At 49.3% G+C, this 21,480-nt stretch overlaps 2 protein-coding genes across 10 annotated transcripts in view; one reads left to right on the top strand and one right to left on the bottom strand.

Moving 5' to 3' along the window:
• TMEM104 (transmembrane protein 104) overlaps nt 1–14,844 on the bottom strand; it is a 58,898-nt gene extending 44,054 nt beyond the window's left edge. For 2 of the 3 annotated variants that reach the window (XM_053570090.1, XM_053570091.1), the window contains exons 1-6: nt 14,773–14,844; nt 13,996–14,108; nt 6,203–6,324; nt 3,344–3,425; nt 2,786–2,882; nt 2,156–2,236 (exon numbers count right to left, since the gene is read on the bottom strand). In XM_053570090.1, the coding sequence (XP_053426065.1) occupies nt 2,156–2,236; nt 2,786–2,882; nt 3,344–3,425; nt 6,203–6,324; nt 13,996–14,040 (427 nt within the window). In that variant the 5' untranslated portion in view covers nt 14,041–14,108; nt 14,773–14,844. The remainder of the gene's footprint in view (nt 1–2,155; nt 2,237–2,785; nt 2,883–3,343; nt 3,426–6,202; nt 6,325–13,995; nt 14,109–14,772) is intronic. The other variant, XM_053570092.1, reaches the window with a different exon arrangement.
• A 142-nt stretch (nt 14,845–14,986) lies between these two features.
• On the top strand, nt 14,987–21,414 carry NAT9 (N-acetyltransferase 9 (putative)). 7 transcript variants are annotated; one of them, XM_053567706.1, is made up of 7 exons: nt 14,987–15,116; nt 15,624–15,709; nt 16,807–16,916; nt 17,408–17,551; nt 18,134–18,193; nt 18,380–18,474; nt 18,572–21,414. In XM_053567706.1, the coding sequence occupies exons 1-7, from the start codon at nt 15,075–15,077 to the stop codon at nt 18,704–18,706; spliced, it is 672 nt and encodes a 223-aa protein (XP_053423681.1). In that variant the 5' UTR covers nt 14,987–15,074; the 3' UTR covers nt 18,707–21,414. The 7 variants fall into 7 exon arrangements, with proteins under 7 accessions (XP_053423681.1, XP_053423686.1, XP_053423688.1 ...); XM_053567711.1 differs by having other exon boundaries at nt 18,547–21,414; XM_053567707.1 differs by having other exon boundaries at nt 15,005–15,127; nt 15,553–15,709.
• Nucleotides 21,415–21,480: the final 66 nt, after the last annotated feature.

Genomic DNA, 21,480 nt, shown 5'->3' with positions numbered 1-21,480 from the left:
GGAGTCTGGGGAGAAAAGACTGGAAAACATGATTCTTGAGGGAACCCAGGAGGACCCTGGTGCCTGCTTTTTGAACATACCAGTTGGCATGTCAGAGATAGCCTCAAAGCCTGAGCACAGTGGCCCCTGGGGCCTACGTGTCACCCCGCCCCAAGCTCCAGATATAGCCTGTGGTCCAGCTTGCCTTTCTTCTCTGATGCCAATGTTCTCTGTGAGGATACCAATGCCCTCCCTACTCCCAGCCATTCCTCCACCTGCTATGGACTTTGGCATCAGCTCTGTTTGCCATTGGCCCTTCCTGATCAATAACTTTTATTACTAGACCCAAAACAGGAGGATCAATGAACTTCCTGAGAGGATATCAATGGCTAGACCTGGTATCTTTAATTACAAGAAATGAGCCAGGACCCTAAGGAGTCTTTTGTGGAGGGTGGCAGTCTTGCCAAAGGTGACGATGGCACTCTTGACAGTCTGGGGATTAGGAATAGAGCAGAAAAGGGGTTTTTCACTAGGGGTGATTTTGCCTCCTGTCCCCTACTGTGAACATGTGGCAATGTGTGAGGACAGTTCTGATTGTGATAGCTAGGAGGTGCTCCCAGCAACTAATGGGCAGAGGCCAGGGATGCCATTCAGCATCCTAAAATGCACAGGACTGGTCCCCAAAGCAAGGAACAATCTGGCCTAAATGTCAACAGTGGTGATGAGCTTGGGAAACCCTGGAAACAGAAGGAGGCTCCCCTCTACACGTGAGGCTACTCTCATTCGAATGTGTTTATTTTCTATTAGATTTGGATAAATTAGGAATCTGGTCGCGGGGAGGAAAAAAATACAAAATAAAACCACTGGTTCCTAGAATTCTTAAAGAAATCAGGGCAGATGGCAAAACAGGAAAATTAGGAAGAGGTTTAAAAGGTATATGTTCTGGGCGGCGCCTGTGGCTCAAGGAGTAGGGTGCCGGTCCCATATGCCAGAGGTGGTAGGTTCAAACCCAGCCCTGGCCAAAAACCACATTAAAAAAAAAAAAAAAAAAAAGGTATATGTTCTCTCTCCAACATGCATTTTATTTTAAAAGCTTGTATTTGGAAAGGGACTCTGTGCGGCTGCCAGGAGGAAACACTTAGCTGGTGAGATGGGGAGTGATAGAAATGGAACCCAGGAAAGCACAGATGCCGGCCTAACATAGCCACTAGGTTTTGATGAACTCTGAAAACCCTCTGAGGCTGGTCCACTGGGGATGGTGGAACCAGGCCCTTGGGCAACCTTTGGCTGCTAATCACAGTCTTCTGGACAGATAGTCACATCATACTGCTGATGACAAACCAAATACTTAGTGTCCTAAAAAGCAGTCAAGAAGATTCTATTTTCTACCATACCCCCATCCCCACTACCGTCAGCTGAAAGTTAAGTGCAGCCATATTCAAGACTGGAAAGAACCAATGGGGACAGCCCAGTTGGCAAAAAGGGGCTTCGACGAAGGGACAGAAAATGAAAATCTTCCGAGATAGCGGCAAGGGGAAGGCTTTACTGAGAATGTGTCAGACAACAGGTCTGGACATTAAAAACTAAGCTCTTAAAGAGCTCACCTTCCAAAAGAACAAGATATGTTGTGGAGGTGTAAGATGTTGTCCCTGGAACACCCAACAAGACAACACCTGAGTTGGGGGATCTCTTTAGGTTACAGCCAGACCCCTGAACATACCAGTTGGCATGTCAGAGATAGCCAATCCTCGGGGCAGGTTCCGGCCATACTAAAGGGCTCTCTGAAGTTCTCAGGGCAGGCCTGGATGTGGGCTCCCAGCGCCCTCTGCTGACCACAGGGAATACAGGCCCTGGCGTGCATGCAACAGACCTTATCGCTGTCACAAGGAATTGTCCTAGACGGAAAAGGCCAGAAGACAGCAAGGTCAGACGCAATCAAGTAAGAGGCGTGAAGCCATCCGCCAGCTTCCATCAGCCTCCTTCACTGGAAAGCTGTCTGGGATCCCTAACTCAGCTACAGCAGCCACGTCTTTATTCTCAATGCCAGCGGGCAGGCAGGAATCTAGGAGCACAGTGTGCCTGTCAGCAAGGTGGAACCCTCACCACAAGGGCCCAGATGAGCAGAAAGTGCCAGCTCCCCCCTTCCTCCACCCTCCACCCCAGAAAGAACTTCTACCTTTATTAAAGAACATGGAAGCCATTTGTCCCATTTCCACACGGTCTGTGATTTCGAAAAGGTTGGGAGATCCACGTCTCTCTGTGGAGACAAAAGAACAAGGAAGAGGAAGTGGTTCTTCCTCTTGGAAGAGTTTCTCGAGGGTGTTGTTAAGCTCACTGCATTCTCCAGACTGACGAAATCCCAGGCATCTCAAACTTGAGAAAAATCTTTCCTGCTTGCAATGGTTCAAAATAGTCTACCTTTTTAAAGGGAATTTGGAGACATTCCTCATGGGGTGAGGAGACTGGGGGCTTTGAGCCGGGGCCTAGCCCGGCAGAGCTGGGGTGGGAGGAAGAAAAGCTGACATGTTCTCAAGCTTCCAGTGAAACAGGCACAGAACAGGCACTTAATTATTTCAATAACAGAAGGGGGAAACTGAGGCATAGAGGTCGACAAACTTACTGCACAGCAAACATTAGCAGGTGGCAGAGCTAACAGGGCCAGGCCTGGGCTCCTTGCCCGCTCCACATGCCTGTATAGGAAGCAACCATGGGCAGAAAATGCCAGGGTGTGTGCACAGAGACTTCCCAGGGTCCTCTCTACAAAGAAGGGGTACACTGTGGGCCAGCCTAGAATCCCAAGACTTACGCACAGACAGGATGGGCCGTTTTTCAGCCCGCTCGTAGCTGTCCTGGATGAGAACATCACTGTCTGAGGCTGTGGAGGAGTCATCATCTTCCTCCTCCTGGGAGGTGGTGGGACAGATGAAGAGGAAGAGGAGGAAAGAAACAAGCAAAAAGGAGTAACTAACTCTGCAGAAGCCCCCAGGCCAATGGTGAACCCACTTCCTTTGTTATTTCTAGAAAGTATCTGATCAGGAAGCTCTCAGCACATCCATGCTGTCACCTTAGAAGGTGGTGCTCAGGAAGAAGTGGCATGACAGTTCCTGGCTACAGAGGTTGAGAACGACTGAGTTAGCCTCAGGTGGGGGTGGGAGGGACCAAGGCCTCGGTGTGAAGGCAGCAGGGGCTGTATGTGTTCTCTAAGCTGTATATGGCGACTAAGCCTCAGCTCCAGCACTAGGCTCCCAGAGCAGTGCTGTGGACAGAGCCCTCTTTGCATCGGGAGGGGAAGAATGGGCAGCTAAGACTGCCTCTTGGGTAGCTGAGAGGAGGCACCCCCTGGAGACAAGGGCAACATACACACCTTGTGGGTTTCCATCCTTTTCCAGCGGAGGTGGGCATTGGCTGCTGCCATGGCCTCCATCACAAAGGTGGTGGTCATAAAGCTGAAGGGGAGGCCATGTGTTGATCGCCAAGGGCAGGGAGGAGGTAGGAAGAGAAAGGAAAAGCCATTTTAAGACCTGCCGGGCCACTCTCTCTTCTGAGAGCTGTTCCCTAAAGAATTTTTGAGATGGGGCTTACCTGATTAAAAAAAAAAAAATGTAACATGCATACCTGATGTGTGCTGTGACATCCCTCTCTGCATTTACAATGTATTTTCAATGTGTGAGAGAGTTGTGCAAAATAAGGGATGTGAGGGAGACCACTCAAGGGAGAGCACAAGTTGGGGCCCTGGTGATGTGGGCAGACACTACAACACTCTACATTGTGAGGGGAGGCTGATCCATAAAGGGGCCCTCCCAAAGCTCCAGAAGGACAGCAGGCAGCTTCCATCAGTCCTTGCTAGGGCACAGACAAGCCATCACCTCCCAGTTACACAGACTAATGGAAGGAGCACAGGCATGGATAACTGAAAATGGGTACTTGGCTGTGGAACTTACCCTTTTTTCTTTGGCAGTACTTTTTACTTTCTGAATAATCTGGCTAATATTAAAATAAGCTTGCATTTCTACTGCCTGGATCAAAAATGAGTTTGTGAGGTAGCACCAGATGCTTGCCAAGAAGTCAGACTAGAGTGGAAAAATCATCTTTTCTTTTCTTCTTGAAGAAATTCTAGAACCTAGGTGACAGCTGGAATGTAGGGATGCCTTTGTTAACAGAAGATACGGGGTGGGCTGCCTCCCTGCTAGTAAAACCTGAGGTCTGCATCTATTCTTGCCATGAAACAATGTGGGACAGACATTCCTCTCCCTCTTGCTTGAAGCCAGCACAACTCTGCGGTGCGTCTTGCCCCTGTGCCCTCCCTGAGTGTGGACAGTGGCCAGAAGGCTGATTGCTCGGCCCCAAGGTCAGGAGGCAGGTGGGAGAGGAGCTGCTCAGCACCCTAGCAGTGAAACCCACACCTCCTCTGAGGGGTCAGCCAGTCCTGAAACGTCCACTCCAGTTACCTTAGCACCTCCTAGAAGGGTTTCTCATTATCTTGCTTAAGTGACCATTTTAAGGGCTAGAGATTTACCCTTCTTTTTGGAAGTAAAACTAAAATCAATCTTAATTAAGGCATAAAGAGACTTCTCATGGTTGCACAAGGCCAAATCATTGATCATGTTCAAGCATAAATGGGCTGAGCATGGAGGAGGCATGGCAGCCCTTACCTGGGGGCTCCCAATAATCACTTCCCATTTGGGTGGCTGCCTGTGCTGAAGGTCCTTTAGAGGGGACAGAAGAGCCACGCAAGGACAAGGACTTCTGCAGCGAGGGCTTGCAGTATGTAATGAGCCAACAGTATCCGAAGGTTCACCATGAAACCCCCCAAGAGAAATGCATGAGGAAACTGAAAAACATGGGTGTGTTCTGATCCCATTCAGCTTCTTCTGGACCTTAGTTTGCTTCAACTACTAGGCTCTGTCTTATCCTTTCGATGCCACCTATCCCTTCGCCTTCAAATCTTTGCTTAAATATGGTTCTCTGTGACCACTGGCCTCCCTGCTTAAAAGTGCAGCCTCCCCACCTTCTCAATCCCTCACCCTGCTACAATTTGCCCCTTTCCCATATTACTCATTACCTTCCAAATTATTCCACAATTTACTCATTTACAGTCTTCACTGCTTACTGTCCCCCTACAGAATAAAGTCAAGTCTTAGAGGGCAGGGATCTCTGTTTAGTCTGGCAAAGCACTTGTGGCTCCTACAGTGGTGTCTGGCACACAGACAGGTGTTGCCTCTGGAGGGGAGGTATTCCTGGAGGATGTTTCCAAGTGTTCCTTTTTATTTTTTTAAATTAAAAAAAAAAAAAACATATATTGGGCGGCACCTGTGGTTCAAAGGAGTCACCTCCCAGTTACACAGGGCGCCAGCTCCATATGCCGGAGGTGGGGGGTTCAAACCTGCCCCGGCCAAAAACTGCAAAAACAAAACAAAACAAAACAAACTGCAAATTTTATTTTTGAGACGAGGTCTTACTATGCTGCCTAGGTTGAGTGCAGTGGCTGCTCAGGTCTGAATGCTACAGGCGCCCACCTCATTTTTTGTACCAGGTTGAGGGGACTGGAAACGCCCCATCCTAAATCCCTCCTACCCTGGAGCACCCGTTGAATGACTTCAGACCTGTGTGTGGATTCCCTAGAAGAATGCTGAATAGAACCTACCCTCTCCCACAGTACCAGCTGGTGAAGCCTGCATCTAGCTCAAGGTGCAGGTGCCCCTGAGGCTTGGGTGGGGGACAAAGCAAGTGAACTTCATGCTGATTGTGTGTGTACATGGGTATGTTTATCACCTCCTTTGTAAATTATCTTGGGCAAATTTTAAATTGCAAGCTGATTTCCTGTATTACTTTAAATCTTTGTTAGATCCTTTTTCTGTTCCTAGGTGGTATTTTCTCAGAAAGCAAAAATGTATGGCAATGTTAATAAAGTATACAGTAGGGGAGGCCAACATGCCAGGAAAGAAACATGTCAGCACCATGTGACACATTCCAAAGCGTAACTGGATGCCTTAATTTTTAACTGATAAGCGTTGCACAATTGTTCCAATAGCATGAGACACTGGGAGACCTATGTCCGTACTTTCCTCCTCAGGTTAGGATCCACTGACTAAAGATTTCGGAGAAGGCAGACATCTTCCCAGCCCTCAGCGCCCTCAGGTTAATTCAGAGAAGTTCAGGTTCCTGGGCAGACTCTCTCCTGTTCCACTCCCAGACCTCAGGGACAGTGCCCACTGCCTCTCACCTCATGAAGCCCAGGAATACCAGCAGAACCAGGCTGACGAGCCACCCGGCAGTGGCGAAGGCCTTGGGCATGGTGAGTGCACCTGTGCCCACGATGAGGTTAAACATGTACACCAGCCCAACCTGAAACCGACACAGGTGAATTAAGGTCAAGCCCAGAACTTAATGAACTTAATTAACCTGTCCCCTTAACATCTCCCAAAGATGAACCTGGTGGCAGTACAACTTTTGGAGGCCAGAAGGCCAGACTTTAGACAGGGAAGCAGGAAGGCAGGGAGAATTACACCTCAGTCCTAAGGAGTCAGGCTCTGCAACCAGGTGTTAACCAAGGTGTTAACATTAAAGCTCCTCATTCTATCGAGTCTTTTCAGAATGCCTCTGATAATCAGTTTTAGTCTCCATGCCTGCTGTCACTATTGCCATTCCCTCATAAAGCTATGTCGCAGGTGCTGGCGCTCTGTGCAACTGACTATAGGCTTCCCGAGGGCACAAAATCACAGGTGGGGCACAAGGATGAACACGGAACAATGACTTCAAAGAAATATCCATTTTTCCAAGATTGCTGAGCACGTGACTCAGGCTTCCTCTCCACCAGTCCTTGCCATTGTCCTCTGGGATATCAATATTCATGCTTCTTTTACTCCACCCCCCCCAACAACTTCAGTGCTGTTTTTTTTTTAAGACATGGAGTTATAATTTGCATACCATAAAGTTCACCCTTTCAAAAATTACACAAATTAGGGGGTTTTAGTAATATTCATAAGGTTGTGCAACCAGCACCACCATCTAATTCCATTTTATCATCCCCAAGTTAGCAGCCACTTCCCCTCCCCCTTTCCCCATGGCAACCACCCTCAGGTGACGTGAAGGGTCACTGATTTCAGGTTTTAAATCTCACCCACACACCAACCACCTTATCTAGCTCAGTTAATTACAATGATTCCTTGTCAAGATTCAACTGTGAAATTGCTCTTAAGACCCAAGCCCCTGCCCTTCCAAGATGCTCTCCATCCCCTTCTGCCCGTCCACTCCCACTATCTGGGTACATTCAGACAGCTCCACGGAGCATGTACTACCCCAGCTTCCCTCATCCGCCTTTCCCTGTTCCAACCTAAGCCCTAGCCTTGGACAAGGCCCAGCACCTGCTTCCTCTATGCTCTGAGACCAGATGCTAAGGGTTCCCAAAGACGTTTTCTTTTAATTATCATGATGAGTTCCATAACAAGTGAGTGGCTCCCTCACCGGGAGCCCAGCAGCATCAGATTTTCTTTATTTCTCCACACAGATTTCCTAGCATTGCTCACAGTAACTGCTCCAAACCTCATTCTTCAAGCCCCAGACCCCACTGTGGGGACTACTCTCAGATGAAGGCTCCCGGTCTTCCTGTGTGGAGGGGACCTAAGCCATATGATATGTGTTCCCAAAGCCTCACTCCTTTCTAGCTCAAAAAATCAGTGTCTGCCTCCTCCCCTCCCTCCACCCTGCCTGTCTGAGGAACCCTCCTTGCTGAGGGTCACGCCTGCCCCTGCTCATCCCTGCCTTCTGGATTTCTCTCTTCCCACTATCTTCGCCTCTCTGCTGACAAGTTTCCTTGACACTTGTAAAATATTACCCTCTCACTTTCGCTTTACCAAATTCACTGAAGGAAAGTTCTGGAATAGCTGGTACTCTTTAGAGACTGCACTCTTAAAATCACCAAGCACCAGGCAGTGCCTGTGGCTCAGTGAGTAGGACGCTGGCCCCATACACGGAGGGTGGAGGGTTCAAACCCGGCCCCGGCCAAACTGCAACAAAAAATAGCCGGGGGTTGTGGCGGGTACCTGTAGTCCCAGTTACTCGGGAGGCAAGAGAATTGCCTAAGCCTAAGAGCTGGAGGTTGCTGTGAGCTGTGACACCATAGCACTCTACTGAGGGTAACAAAGTGAGACTCTGTCTCTAAAAAAAAAAAAAAAAAAAATCACCAAGTACCTATTTGCCAAATTCAATGGCTTTCTTAGTCTTTTTCTTTCTTATGCTCCCAACATTAGTGTCTCTTTTGCTGTGTGTTTTTGCTTCAACAACTTAGTCCAAGCCTATGGTTTTATCTATGATGGTTGGACAAAGGATGACCACATTTCTCTTAGTACCAACCTTCCTGCAGACTTCATGTCCATGTTCCTGCTGGACATCCCACGAGAGGCCCAGCCTCCTTCCTTGCCCTTCATGTCCCAGTGCTAGTGATTTTATTTCTGCAGAGCCTTTTGTGGCTAACTCTGGCTCCCATTCTTATTTACAATTCAAATGAATCATGGCTGGTCTATTACGCAGGCTCCCAGCTGGTCTTCCTGTACTCTGCAAGTCTGGGTGACTTACAGTATGCTTTGCCGCCTGCTTCTGATCATTAAAATGACCATACGTCTACCCTACCCATCTCTCATTTCACTTCCTATTCTTAGAAAGATGTGTTTTTCTATATTTTTAAGTTTTTTAAAGATAATCATGTGCTGAATTTGTGATCAGAAACACACTAATTGAGCCCCATTCTCCCAGCCTCAGTCAGACTTCTTTTTAAAGCATAAAGAAAGAGAGATAGGGATGAACAACTCCCACCTTGGGGCCCTTGGCTGGAGGAAGGAGGTGCTGGGTAGTGGTTAGGAAGGGGCAGGCTGAGTGCTGCACACGCAAGAGTACATCCTGCAGAGAGGAGAGCACTCTGCCCACAGTACCTGTACACTTGGCACAGGCATTGAGCCCTCTGCAGCCACCTCCCAGACCCTCAATCCCTCCCCACCCTTCAGGCCCCATTCAAATGCTCCCTCCACCACAAAGCCTTTCCTGGTCTCCCAAATTCATCTTGCTTCCCACTCTGAATCCTTGGAATGATAACACTTCTTACACCCTATCTTGGGTTTCAGATGTTGGTTTTTCTTTGGGGAACCTGTGGCCTCAAGACCACATGTGGCCCTCCAGATCCCCAAGTATGGCCCCTCCACTGAATCCAAGCTTCACTAAACAAATAACATTACTAAGAGGATTTGTTCTGTAAAATTTGTTTTTAGTCAAAAGTTCACACTCAAGGAACCAGGTCACATGTGGCCCTGAGGCCACAGGTTCCCCAGCCTTTAGCTCACAGAATTATCATGATATGATTCCCCTAAGTCCTGGTTCAGGATGGTATCCCTAGACAAATTTTGAGGGCAGCAGCTAGGTCAGACACAAGACATATAACCCATGGTTGGCCTTTTGAATGGGAAGTTTGGTGTTTTCACAGTAACTGAAATGTCTTCAGCAAACTCATTTGTACTTTTGCTGGGGTTAATTTCAATCACTGGCACTTTGAGGCTAGTGTACAAGGGCAGGAGAGGGTCATCTAGCTAGCTCAGTTCTGCTCCTTCACTCATTAACTCAACAATTACTGAGAGCCTTCTTTGGGCGAGGCCCTGTGCTAAGACCTGGGATACAATGGTGGACAAGATAGACATGGCCCTGACCTCATGGATTTATATTGAGGAGGAAAGAGACAAAAAAACAAACTACAACTTTAGCCTGAGAGAGGTGTCACGAAGAAATGAATCAGGCTGCAGAGACAAAGCATAATGGAAAAATACTTTAAATGTAGGGTCTAAGAAAGGCCTTGTAGTGACGTTCATGTCTGGACCTGAAGGATGAGATGGTGCCATCCAGGCAATGGGCCAGGGAAGGGACTTCCAGGTACAAAGGCTGAGGGGAAAGAGCTGGGTATGCTCAAGGAGCTTTCAGAAAGCCAGTGTGGAGAACAGCAAGCTGGGCAGTGGGAGGCAGTGAGAGGCTGGAGTCAGATAATGCAGATAGCCCTTTTGGAGATGGAGTTCGATGTTTCCAACGGTTACAGAGCACTGATAAGAGACCCTAACTGAGGACTTAGCATCTGATCTCTCTGTAAATCTGTTCTCTGCTTATGGCTTGCATAAGCAGTAATACTTACGAAGGGATAAAAACCTTGTTTCTTTATGGAAAATGATGGTTTTCATGATGGAGGTAAAGTGAAACCAAAGCTTAAGAAAGTGATGGTTCTTTGACAAAAGTTCTTACTGGGGAAATTAAATAGTACAAGAGGCATTTCTAAATTTAGTGATCCCTGGAGGTCTTGAGATATAAAAATCAAAGGTCTCTTTAGATCAGGGTTTGTCAGCTCGGGCACTGCTGACCTTCTGAAGCCAGATCATTCTTGAATGTAGAGGCATGCCCTGCACATTGTAGGATGTTTAGCAACATCCCTGGCCTTTGCCTACTAAATTCTAGTAACAACTTCCCTCTATCAATATTGTCTTGACAATCAAAAATGTTTCCTGACATTACCAAATGTCCCCGGGGAGCAAGAACACGACCAGATGAAAACCACTGTTGTGATAGCGGCACAATGAAGCAAGCAGACTCCTAAAGGAAACTTAAAATGAATCTCAGTGAAAAGGAACCTTTAGAAGTTAATTAGGGACAAACTATTGCCGATTGGGAGCAGAAATAGGTAATCACACTTGTTTGGCTTTGTTGCTATTTTTTAGTTCCAAAGCAGGCACTGTGCCCTAAGCGGGAGCTCAGGGAATCCTATAGGATAATGTAGGATGCCTTTGCCTTCTGAGGGTTTCAGCATTCCAGGTAAGTGCTAAATCCTCTTTCTCTTTCATAAAGATAGCCAGTAAGGACTGATCACAAGGAGTGGATAAAGAGGGGGAGAAATCTGAGCTAAGTCATGGGCTGGGTCAAGAGGAGTCATGGGGAAGGAAGTGAAAGTGTCCTTATAGGACAGTTCTGTGGGCCAGGCTCCTGGGAACAAGGCGGAAGGCTAAGGAACAAGGGCCTACTGCAGTTTCAATAAAGACTATGCTTGGCTCAGTGCCTGTAGCTCAGTGAGTAGGGCGCAGGCCACATACATCGAAGCTGGTGGGTTCGAGCCTGGCCTGGGACTGCTAAATAATGACAACTGCAAACAAAAAATAGCTGGGTGTTGTGGTGGGCGCCTGTAGTCCCAGCTACTTGGGAAGCTGAGGCAAGAGAATTGCTTAAGCCCAAGAGTTTGAGGTTGCTGCGGGTTGTGAGCCACGGCACTCTACTGAGGGTGACATAGTCAGACTCTGTCTCAATTAAAAAAAAGAAAAAAAAAAAAAAGACTATGCTTGCAGGCTAAACTGAGTTTCCTCCAGCAATTCTTAACTTCTCTGTGGCTAGACTGAAGAAGGTACAGTTTTATACAATGGGACTATGGACCTGCTCCCCTATGCTCTAGGGACCCCAGTACAGCATCACACTTGCCTCACCTCCCACCCAGCAGCATCACTGTGACATGCATGAGTCAGGGGTCATCCATATCGTTCAACAGCTTCCTCTCTGGCAGATGTCAAAGGGTAACAGAAGACAATAATACAGAAGCAAGGACTAGGATTCAAGCCTGCGAAGCAAGTGCTCTCTTCTTTGAAAGCAATGACAATCTTCAGCAAGAGCCAGCTAGCATAGGCGAACTCAGCAGCTGGCCCTTCTGTTGGGTGTGACCCATCTCCTCCTGTATTCTAATCACACAATCACCACTTTAGTGCTGAGCCACTCTAGGTCCCTGTAAATGAGAAACAGACACACCTGTCCTGAGATCACTTACAGGGACACATGCGGCCTGAATCATGCTCCTGTTCAGCACTGTCCTTGAGGAGGTGTGGTATCTGAGCCTCCTGTGAGGCTTGTCTGACAGTTACAAATATTTTATGCAGAATAATTCAAACTAAAGCAAACATCGTTGGCACTTCTGAAGGGGAAAAGAACTCACAAGGGGACAATGTAGAGCTAAGGATTGTCTTCAGAATGACCATGAGCTAATGTACATTTATGAACTACATGCCCAGTATCTTGGTTTCTCAAGGCAGCCAGAGAAGAGTTCTGCCCACACTGTGCTAAGCTGAGGCCCGCAGGGAAGTCAGAGCAGCACCAGCAGTCAAGTCAGTTCTGCAGCTTATTGGGGCTCAGTGGGCAACAAACTCTTCTGGTCTCAGAGGGGACCAAGAAACATTCTCCTAGCATGATGGAGTTAAGAAACCTTTAGGAAGAAGGTGTCTTCTCCCTTCAAAACCCTTCCTGGTGAATGCCACCTAATCCCCATGGCCTCCTATCTTTTCCCTACATCTGTCTCACCAGTAGGATAAGAGAACACAACCATTTGTTTATGGCGAATGCCCAGAGTTAGCACTCAAGCAAAGACCTTGAACACAGTAAATCACATAGGAAGTGAAAGGAGGAAAAAAAACAGCACCCACTGAAGCTTATAGGTCTAACTGCTCTGCTTCCTATGGGTACATGGTGACATGTGAAATGATGACTTGAGCAATTGGAGACCCAAGAAATGGGGCATAGCAAAGTGTTTCCTCCCAAAACTCAGATATAGAAATGAATCATTTCTTTATTTCTAGGTTTATAGATGTTGTAATAAAGAGCAGGGCGTTGTGGCGGGCGCCTGTAGTCCCAGCTACTCAGGAGGCTGAGGTAAGAGAATTGCCTAAGCCCAAGAGCTGGAGATTGGTATGAGCTGTGATGCCACAGCACTCTACCAAGGGCAACAAAGTGAGACTCTGTCTCTAAAAAAAAAAAAAATAGAGCAGAACTGTGGTGACTTTTAATTATTTTTTTGAGACAGAGTTTCACTCTGTTGCCCTGGGTCATCATCATAGCTCACAGGAACCTCAGTCTCTTGGGCTCAGGTGATCCTCTTGCTTTAGCCTTCCTAGTAGCTGGGACTACAGGTGCCTGCCATGACACCTGACTAGTGTCTATTTCTATTTTTCAGTAGAGATGGGGTCTTGTTCTTGCTCAGGCCGAACTCTTGAGTTCAAGTGATCACTGGCCTCGGCCTCCCAGAGTGTTATGATTACAGGCGTAAGCCACTGTGCCCAGACTGCGGTGACTTTTTAGACAGTGTGGGTATTACATTGCTGATACTAGGAGACTGGGAGCTGTTACAGAGCAGGGATCCCCAGGCTAAGAAGGTGTATGCAAAGCAGAACAGCTACCTTAAGGCAGGATAAGTTCTAGAAAAACGGCTCTTGCCACTTAGGGCAGTGTTGCTTTTCCCTGGGATATATGAGTCAATCATTTGATTATGCCAATCCTCCAGCCACTTATTCAGGCAAGGGAGCCCTGTGATGTAATAACAATAAGTCATATACCATACAGAGAAGATAAACTGTGTGTGTGTTAACAGAGATCCAAGACAGTGAGAAATCAATCATTCCAATTGTCCTAATTGCAGATTTCACCAAACTGGAAGCAGAAGCCTCTGTATGCTGTTGCTGTCTCTTACACCATCCAAGACTATAAAAGTTGTGCAATTTAAAATTCAGCTAAAGACCAAAGTGGTTTCAAGCTGCAGAGATGAGCAAAACCCAGAGTCAACAGCTGTCAATCACTGTCCATCTGAATGGCAGCACCATATGCAAGTGGTAGGAGCCCTAAGATAAATAACACAGAGTTATCAAGTCTATTTTACTTGGCTTGACCACTCTGATAAACAACTCAAAAGGGAATAATCTGCCTATTACATTCTGAGCTATGATGGTATCAGCATGCCTACTGCAACGTTGAGCTCTCCCATCCTGCTTTCACCAGGGTCTACTCAAGCCACAACACTCACTAGTACTGTGCTTCTCAAGAAACCAGGAGCGAAAGGTTCTTTTTTTTTTTTTTTTTTGGTTTTTTGGCCAGGGCTGGGTTTGAACCCGCCACCTCCAGCATATGGGACCAGGGCCCTACTCCTTGAGCCACAGGCGCCGCCAGAAAGGTTCTATAAGTAAAACTCACATAAGGAGAATAGAGCTCCCCGGTGTCTGTAATTTCACCCGCCATTTCCAACAGTGAGGAAAGCTTGACAGTAGAGGTTTCTTCCGTGTAGGGGCAGAGGCTGCTGCGGCTCCCTAAGAGGAAAAAGCAGATTTTATCTTTCTGATGGACTAAGATGGGGGGAGGAGGCTTCCAGACTCCTGCCCCACCTCTTGTCCTTTTATCACAGATAGTTACTGCTTCAACATCTGTCACAAGACTCAGCCCTAAGGGAAGGGTCCCCCTGGATGATGAAAATCTGGGCAGTTTCTTCCAACTTTTCTCTTGCTGGGCAGGGCACTGTTTTGTGCATGGCACTGCCCTCTGTATGGCATGGACACATTCAATGCTGCTCAAACTCCAGGTGATTTAAGGGGGCTCTGAAACCACTAACACTCTCCCACCACAAGAGCCCCCTATAAACACTCTTGAGTTGGCTATGCCCATTTAAATCCAGGAACCGTGAGCTCACTGCCGCACAGGCAGCACAAAGAACGGTCTGTGTCCTTGGCTTATGACAAGGAGCTGGGGGCTTCCAACATCACCCCTCCAACCCACTCTTTGCCCCAGAGACTCTCCTTTTTAACCGGGCCTCTACTCTCTGGCCCCCACCTGCCTTCCGTTCCGCCTTGGATTCCCCACCCTCAAACCTTCCTTTTTTCCCAACAGCCCCACTCAGAGCCTCTCCGTCTTCCTCCTTCCTAAAGAACTCCAACTCTGGCGCCACCTCATCCCACCCCATCCCGCCAGGCCCGACACCTGCAGCACAGCTCACTCCCGGCTGCCACCGCTGCAGCCGCCTGGGGCCTCTCAGCTGCTGCCGGCGCCAGCTGTCCCGCACCAGCGCCCACAGTGCGCATGCGCCAGAGCCGCAGCCCTGCTCCTGCGCGCGCCTTGGGCGGGGCGCAGCACGCTGATTGGGCGTCGCGCGGGGGTGGGACCGGGATTGGGGCCTGGCGGCTGCCGTCTGCGTGGCGGAAACGGGCGAGCACGTGCTCACGCGCATGCGGACAGGGTGGCAGCTGGCCGATCCGGGGAGCGTGGCAGGTTAGGAGTGTCTCATGCTTTCTGTAGTGGATGCTTTCGCCGGCGGCGGGTGGATGGTAATACAGGGGTCCCAGTGGCTGAAGCGTCCAAGAGAATAGCCAGTAACACCACGCAAAAGGGAGGGGCCTGAGAATCTAAGCTTGCCTCACCTTTTAAGTGGTCAGCGCCGGGGCGGGGCCGGGGGGCGGGGAAGAGGGTGTGGCCAAATCCCCTTAGGGTGGTCATTGGGGAGAGAGGTTGAAAATAGGATTAAGGCGGGGCTGAAAGTTGATCCTGGGTTGGAATCCCTGGACTCGGGCGAATGATGGGAACACTGGGAATAAGTCTCGGTACTTGGTGCTTGGGTTTGAGGAATTGAAGTTCGGGGGTGGCGGGCAGGAGGTGGATGGCAGTCATAAATGGCAGTCTAGGCTTGGCCCCTTGAGATGTGAGTCAAAAATTGTTTAATTATTTTTGACTAGCCCGGTTCTCTTTTTTGCTGGAGTATAGAAGCATGGAAGTCAGTTTAGCCATGGAGTCCAGCTGGAGAGCCTGGACTCTCACTTTGTTCTCCCTACCTGCAGGCTGCTGCCATGAGATTGAATCAGAACACCTTACTGCTGGGGAAGAAAGTGGTCCTTGTACCCTACACTGCAGAGCATGTGCCCAGGTATCTGTCCCGCTTGATGTGGGGTGTGCATTTGTAGCTTTATGTAGAGCTATGTAAGCCAGCTCTCCAAGGCATGGTGAGGAGGGTCGGCCTTTCTTAGTCCCTGTGCCAGGGTCTGTTTCCCCTGAGAAGAAGAAACATTGGTTGTGAGAGGAACAGGAAAAAAAAAAAAAAAAGAATGAAAGCTGGTGAGGCATAGTCCCAACTACTTGGGAGGCTAAGGCAGGAGGAACACTTGAGCTCAGAAGTTCAGGTTATAGTGAGCCATGATGGTGCCACTATATTCCAGCCTGGGCAACAGAGCAAGACCTTGTCTAAATAAATAAATAAACAAATACATACATGAATGGAAGGGAGGAAGAGAAGGAAAAGAGAAATAAAAAAAGCTGAAGCTAGGGACTGTGACTTTACCTTCTCAGCTTCCTTTTTGGCCTTTTAGCAAGGAATTATTTTATGTGAACTAAATATGTGTAAGAAAGGGAAGGAAATGGTCTTTTAACCTAATTGTAGGTTAGTGACATTTTCTTGGTGCCAGTGAAGATGCTCAGTTCTTGGAGACTTAATGTTGGCTTGTCTTATAAAACTCTGAGCTGATGGTTATTATGATGTCTACTCTTTGAAAGGCCAGGACTGAGTCACAGGATGGGACTCTTGTGGAGGCAGTTGGCAAATATCCAGTAGATTGGGATAGTGGTGGTGGAGGGGAGTATCCTCTTTTTGTAGTTTTCCTTTTGGGGGTTCCTACTGTCCTGACTTTATGCGGATCTGTCCAGCCTTCTTTGCTGAGATTAGCTTGCCATATACTTCCCCTCAGGAATTTGAAGAATATTTGGTTTCAGATTGCTCCTCTGCACTGACCCCTGAGACAGGATGGGAAGCTGGACAGGCAGAACTAGCAACAGAACGTACAAGACTAGCCTGTCTTAGGTCTTGTGTCTGAGGCCCTCTGTCTTTCTTTGAGTCTTCCGTAGGCACTGTGTTAGTCCTGTGTTAGTTAGTGGGGCCCACTTCCTACTCTCCATTTCTTCATCTTATAAAGTATCAGATCCATGCCTCTGAATCAGTCCTGCATGTATGAGGCCACCCTGTCACTGTAGGTACCATGAGTGGATGAAATCAGAAGAACTACAGCATCTGACAGCCTCAGAGCCACTGACTCTGGAGCAGGAGTATGCGATGCAGCGCAGCTGGCAAGAAGATACAGACAGTGAGGAGCAGAGGCCCTGCCCATGGTGGGAGGGCTGACTCCAAAGGCAGTCTCCAGGTTCCCTCTTGTTCTCAGCCCAGCCTCAGCCCTTGGGGGCTACAGATGCTTTTTGAACAGCCTGGAAGGTTCTGGAACCTTGTATTCTCATGCTCACTGAAGCCTTTCCTGCTATACCAAGCTCAGAAGGTTTTAGAGAAAGTAAAGCATATGGGCTCTGGCAGTAAATTTAGGCCCTGCCCCCACCTCCCTCACCACAAACTCGTGCGATTACTGTCTTCCTCTGGGTTCTCTGCTCTCTGAGAATTTGGTTGTTTGAAAGGCCATCTTTTCCTGCACCAAGCAGACTTGGAACTTTGTAATTAGCTGAAGGAAGCTCTGGGTGCCCTTTTCTCCTCATTGACTTAGAGAAGATGGGGTCCTGCAATTAGGAATCCCACCCTTACCTCTCCTCTGAGGAGTGTGGGTGTCGACCCTGTTGCCTCTTTCCGTAGAGTGCACTTTCATTGTGCTGGATGCAGAGAAATGGCAGACCCAGCCAGGCATCACAGAAGAGAACTGCATGGTAGGAGACGTCAACCTCTTCCTTACAGATCTAGAAGATCCCACCGTTGGGGAGATTGAGGTCATGATTGCAGGTGTGTTCCTTCTGGCTCACAGATCTGCTGAGGGTGCACAGGGCACTCACTGAGCTCGCCTGCTCCACGTGGGTGAGCCCAGTACCTGGCTGGAGCAGATAGGTGGCTTGGCCCTCTTCAGCCCAGTGGTTCACCCATTGGTTCCTCAGTTTATTCCTTATGCTTAGGTGGGAACTTAGCCTTTGGTTTTGGATCTTCAAAATTTGAAGATAGTATGCTCCATCCTTGGGCTGGGCTGGGGACCCTCTGAAAATAAATGATCTTCTCTGGAAGACCATCTTGCCATGATATGTGAGGAGCCCTTCCCGTTTCTGCATCCTTGTTAGACCTCAGCTTCCCCCAGAGAGCTGCTGACTGTTCCCATGATGTGAAGGGGGTCAGCTTTGGAGTCAGATTGCTGGGCTGCAAGTTGTAAGAACTTGGGCAAGTTGTTTCACTTCTCTGTACCTCTGTCCTCACCTACAGAATGGTAATGATAGTACCAACTTCACAGAGTTGTGAGGATTAAATGAAATTGTACCTGTGAGGCACCCTCAGAAGAGCCCGGCACATGGTATCAGCTGCTTCTGTTCTTTCTTCTAGAGCCCGGCTGCAGGGGCAGGGGCCTTGGCACTGAGGCTGTTCTCATGATGCTGTCTTATGGTAAGAAAGTCTGAGCAGATGATGGGTGGGGGGGAAGTGACCAGCCCCAGGTGAGCCTTGTTCAGACCTGTCGGGGGAGGGGGAAGTAACAGCCTCCCCCTCTAACCTGGGACAGGAGGGGCGGGGGTGTGAGCTGGGGCAGGCTCTATCCTGCTGCTTGCCCCTCTGTCTCTCATCTCCTGGGAGGAGTGACTAAACTAGGTCTGACCAAATTCGAGGCTAAAATTGGGCAAGGAAATAAACCAAGCATCCAGATGTTCCAGAAACTTCACTTTGAGCAGGTAAGCATGTTAGTAGGGAGAGGCCTAGGTCTGGGCCGAGGGCCCAGTGATGCTAGAACTGTAATTTGGCAGGCCCTGCTCTCTCTGGCTCGTGCAGGTGGCTGTGAACAGTGTCTTCCAGGAGGTGACCCTCAGACTGATAATGAATGAGCCCTTGCAGCAGTGGCTTCTGGAGCAGACCGGCCATGTGGAAGAGAAACTGTACAGAGATGGGTCGGCAGAGCCCTGCTGACAGCTGGGCCTTGTGGGCAGCTGCCCTGTGTGAGTGCCCTGAAGAGGAGAGCCCTGCGCTAGAGAGTGTGACAGAAGTCCTGACCATGCCTCAGGCTGAGAATAGCCTGCTGGGGGCCCTTCAGACTCGGCCAGCTTGCCTTGGACCCCCTCTGTCTGGCAGTATGGCTGAAGCAGACTCCAGGGGCCAAACTCAGACTCACATACCTGGAATGAATGACAGGCATGCATGGGAGAGGCTGGGTGGAGTTGGCAGCTGGAAGTAAAGGGGGGGCCTGATGACTGCCAGGGAAATGGACAGGCCTTTCCCCTTAATGGCCAGAGGTGCCACCCAGCTGGGAGTAAAGCATGCAGCATAGCCAGCTTTCCTTGTTTTCTCATTTGGTGGGTGTGGAGAAGAGTTACCCAGAGGCCCAGTCTCACAGTTTCCAGTTCCTGTGGGTAGGGATGAGGCAGGGGTAGCCCAGTCCTGTTGTCCTGCCACCGTGACTTTAGGAATTTGACCCTGGAAGTCAGGCGGCTCAGAGAGGGAGTGAGTGGCCCAGAGGCCTAGTCTCTTGGCCTAGTGTTGTTGCTCTTTTCTTTCCCTCTGTGAGGCCAGTCTAGAGCATAAAGGAGTGAGTGAGTTTTGGACACAGGTCCTTGTGGTTGGAGAACACTCTATTGATGAAGCCCGGGGGCTGTAGGAGGAAGTGGAGGCTACTCAGTGGTGTCTGATGGAAGAGGCGGGCATCAACCTGTACTGTCCCTGCCACTCTCCCACTTCTAGCCCTCACTCTCTGCCTGTGGAGCAGCTGCACCTGGCCAGGCCACGTGGGGGCAGTGGAGGCACCGGTTCAGGGTGGCCAGGCTGCCTGGCACCCACAGCTTACGGAGTAGAGCTGGGCCAGTGTCCCCTACCTCAGGTGGGAAGACACCCTTTGGTCCTAACTGTCCCCCACATCCCAACATAATCTGGGTTGGCCATCAAGAAAGGCCAAGCACGTTTTTAAAACATAGCTGCAGAGGGTGGTTTGTGGGGCATTTGGAGGGGAGCAGTCCCAGATAAGGTGACTTGCCCAAGGCCTGCAAGCCCCCCCCCCCAATCCTGGCTGTATCTAGTCTCACACCAGACTGCATGTGAAAAACTAAAATCTAAAATATGCCTTAGTCTGCAACAAGAACTTAGTTTGCAGTGGCTCCCTTTGTACTGTGCTCCAGCCCCTGACAGGAGTTCCCTCTCAGCCACCTGTCCCTTCCATCTATTTTCAGCTTACTCAAGAGTCAAAGGTTTCCCCACCCAGCAGGTGGGGTAGGGAGGGGCCCTTCCACAGGCCTGTAGGGCAACTCCACCTGCGTGGGAGTCAGGGGTCAAAGGGTAGAAGCCAGGCAGGGGCAGGCCAGGCTCAGCTGAGCAGGTTACTAGATAGGTGCTGGTTTTAAATAGTTCCTCTTAGCTACTGGAATCCAAACCATAAGAAGCCAGAGATGACCAGATAGTGACTGGCCTGAGGGTGCCACAGTCCTCTTCCTGGCTTGCTGTCTTCCTCCCTTCCTTGTTCCCTTCAACCCAGCAACCCGGCTTCTGAGTGGTCCCCTAGTGGGTTGGGTGGATCACCTGCCTAAGAACCCCAGGGCCTTGCAGCCTTAGGTCTTGCTGGCCACCCTGGATGTAGCCTCAGGTGCAAGAGGTATGCAGGACTTGGGTTTCTGCGGAGGGACATGACATTTTGCCCTTGGAAAGTCTCCTCACTCCAACACAGGTTTGTTTTTCCCCCAGCTCTGGACAAGCCACCCTCCAATCAGGTCAGTGGCCAGATAAGATAGGGTATCTGGTGCTAGCTCAGCCTGTTGCTGGGAATCCTGTGCCCCACTGGCCTCAGGTGGAGAGAGTGAAGCCAAGTCCTCTCATTCTAAATCCAATTCCATCCTGGATTCGCACTCCTAGAATCAGCACGTGGGTCTCAGCTGCCACTTGCCACTTTCTTCAGTAAACATCCCTATTGGATAAGGGGCCTCTGGCCCACAATGGTGCTCTCAGCCCCTGAGCTGAGCACCCAGCGGGGCTGGGAGTGGGATTTTGCTCTGCCACAGGACTGGTTCACAGCTACAGATTCCAGGGGGCACGGACCTGGGCTTGGGGTCACAGGGAACTTTAGGCAGTCCTTCCAGCCACACTCCACCTTCCTAACCAAAGGCCACCTTTGGGAGCACTCCTTTGCCATTTGCCACTTTCCACCTAGAAGGGGTCCAAGGCCAGAGAACAAAGCTCCAAATGAAGACACAGAGGCCAAAGCAGTTTGGAGGAACCAGTTGAATTTCTGCAGTTCCCTTACAATGGTGATGGCTGGCTGAAGGATGGATAGGGGTAACAAATTCTCCCTGGGCTGCCAAGGTCTCTCAGAATGGGAGTAAAAAGTTTACTGCTATGTCCTGGATGCAACAACCAGGAAAATCATGTTAATCAAGGAAACAGAAATCCCTCTAAATGCTGCAAAACCGCACTTAAAAAAAAAAAATCAAATAAATGAAAAGACACTAAGCCACAGCCCTCAGGAGAATGGATGCCCTGTCCACTGAAAGCTGTGGTTCTGCAGAGTTCCTTCATCAGTCTTGGACCCAGTCACCATGTGGGGTTGTGGGGGAAGATGCCCCCTCATCTGGTCACACGACCCTTGCTTGGTGCAGGTCCTGGTGATGTCCCAGGCAGGGTGGCAAGGGCACAATGGTGGGATGAAGCACTCAGTGAGAAGGGGACAGAGTCTGCTTTTTGATTGGGGCAGGACAGAGAAACAT

Source organism: Nycticebus coucang, chromosome 18 (genome assembly GCF_027406575.1).
Source record: "Nycticebus coucang isolate mNycCou1 chromosome 18, mNycCou1.pri, whole genome shotgun sequence".
Classification (NCBI taxonomy): Eukaryota; Metazoa; Chordata; class Mammalia; order Primates; family Lorisidae; genus Nycticebus; species Nycticebus coucang.
This window is presented reverse-complemented; position numbering and strand designations above follow the sequence as displayed.

Coding starts and splice junctions, on each gene's coding strand:
- NAT9 (XM_053567706.1), top strand. CDS start 15,075: ATGCTTTCTGTAGTGGATGCTTTCGCCGGCGGCGGGTGGATG. Junction 16,917..17,407: donor CTGGCAAGAAGATACAGACA/GTGAGGAGCAGA, acceptor CTCTTTCCGTAG/AGTGCACTTTCATTGTGCTG. Junction 18,194..18,379: donor TCTCATGATGCTGTCTTATG/GTAAGAAAGTCT, acceptor ATCTCCTGGGAG/GAGTGACTAAACTAGGTCTG.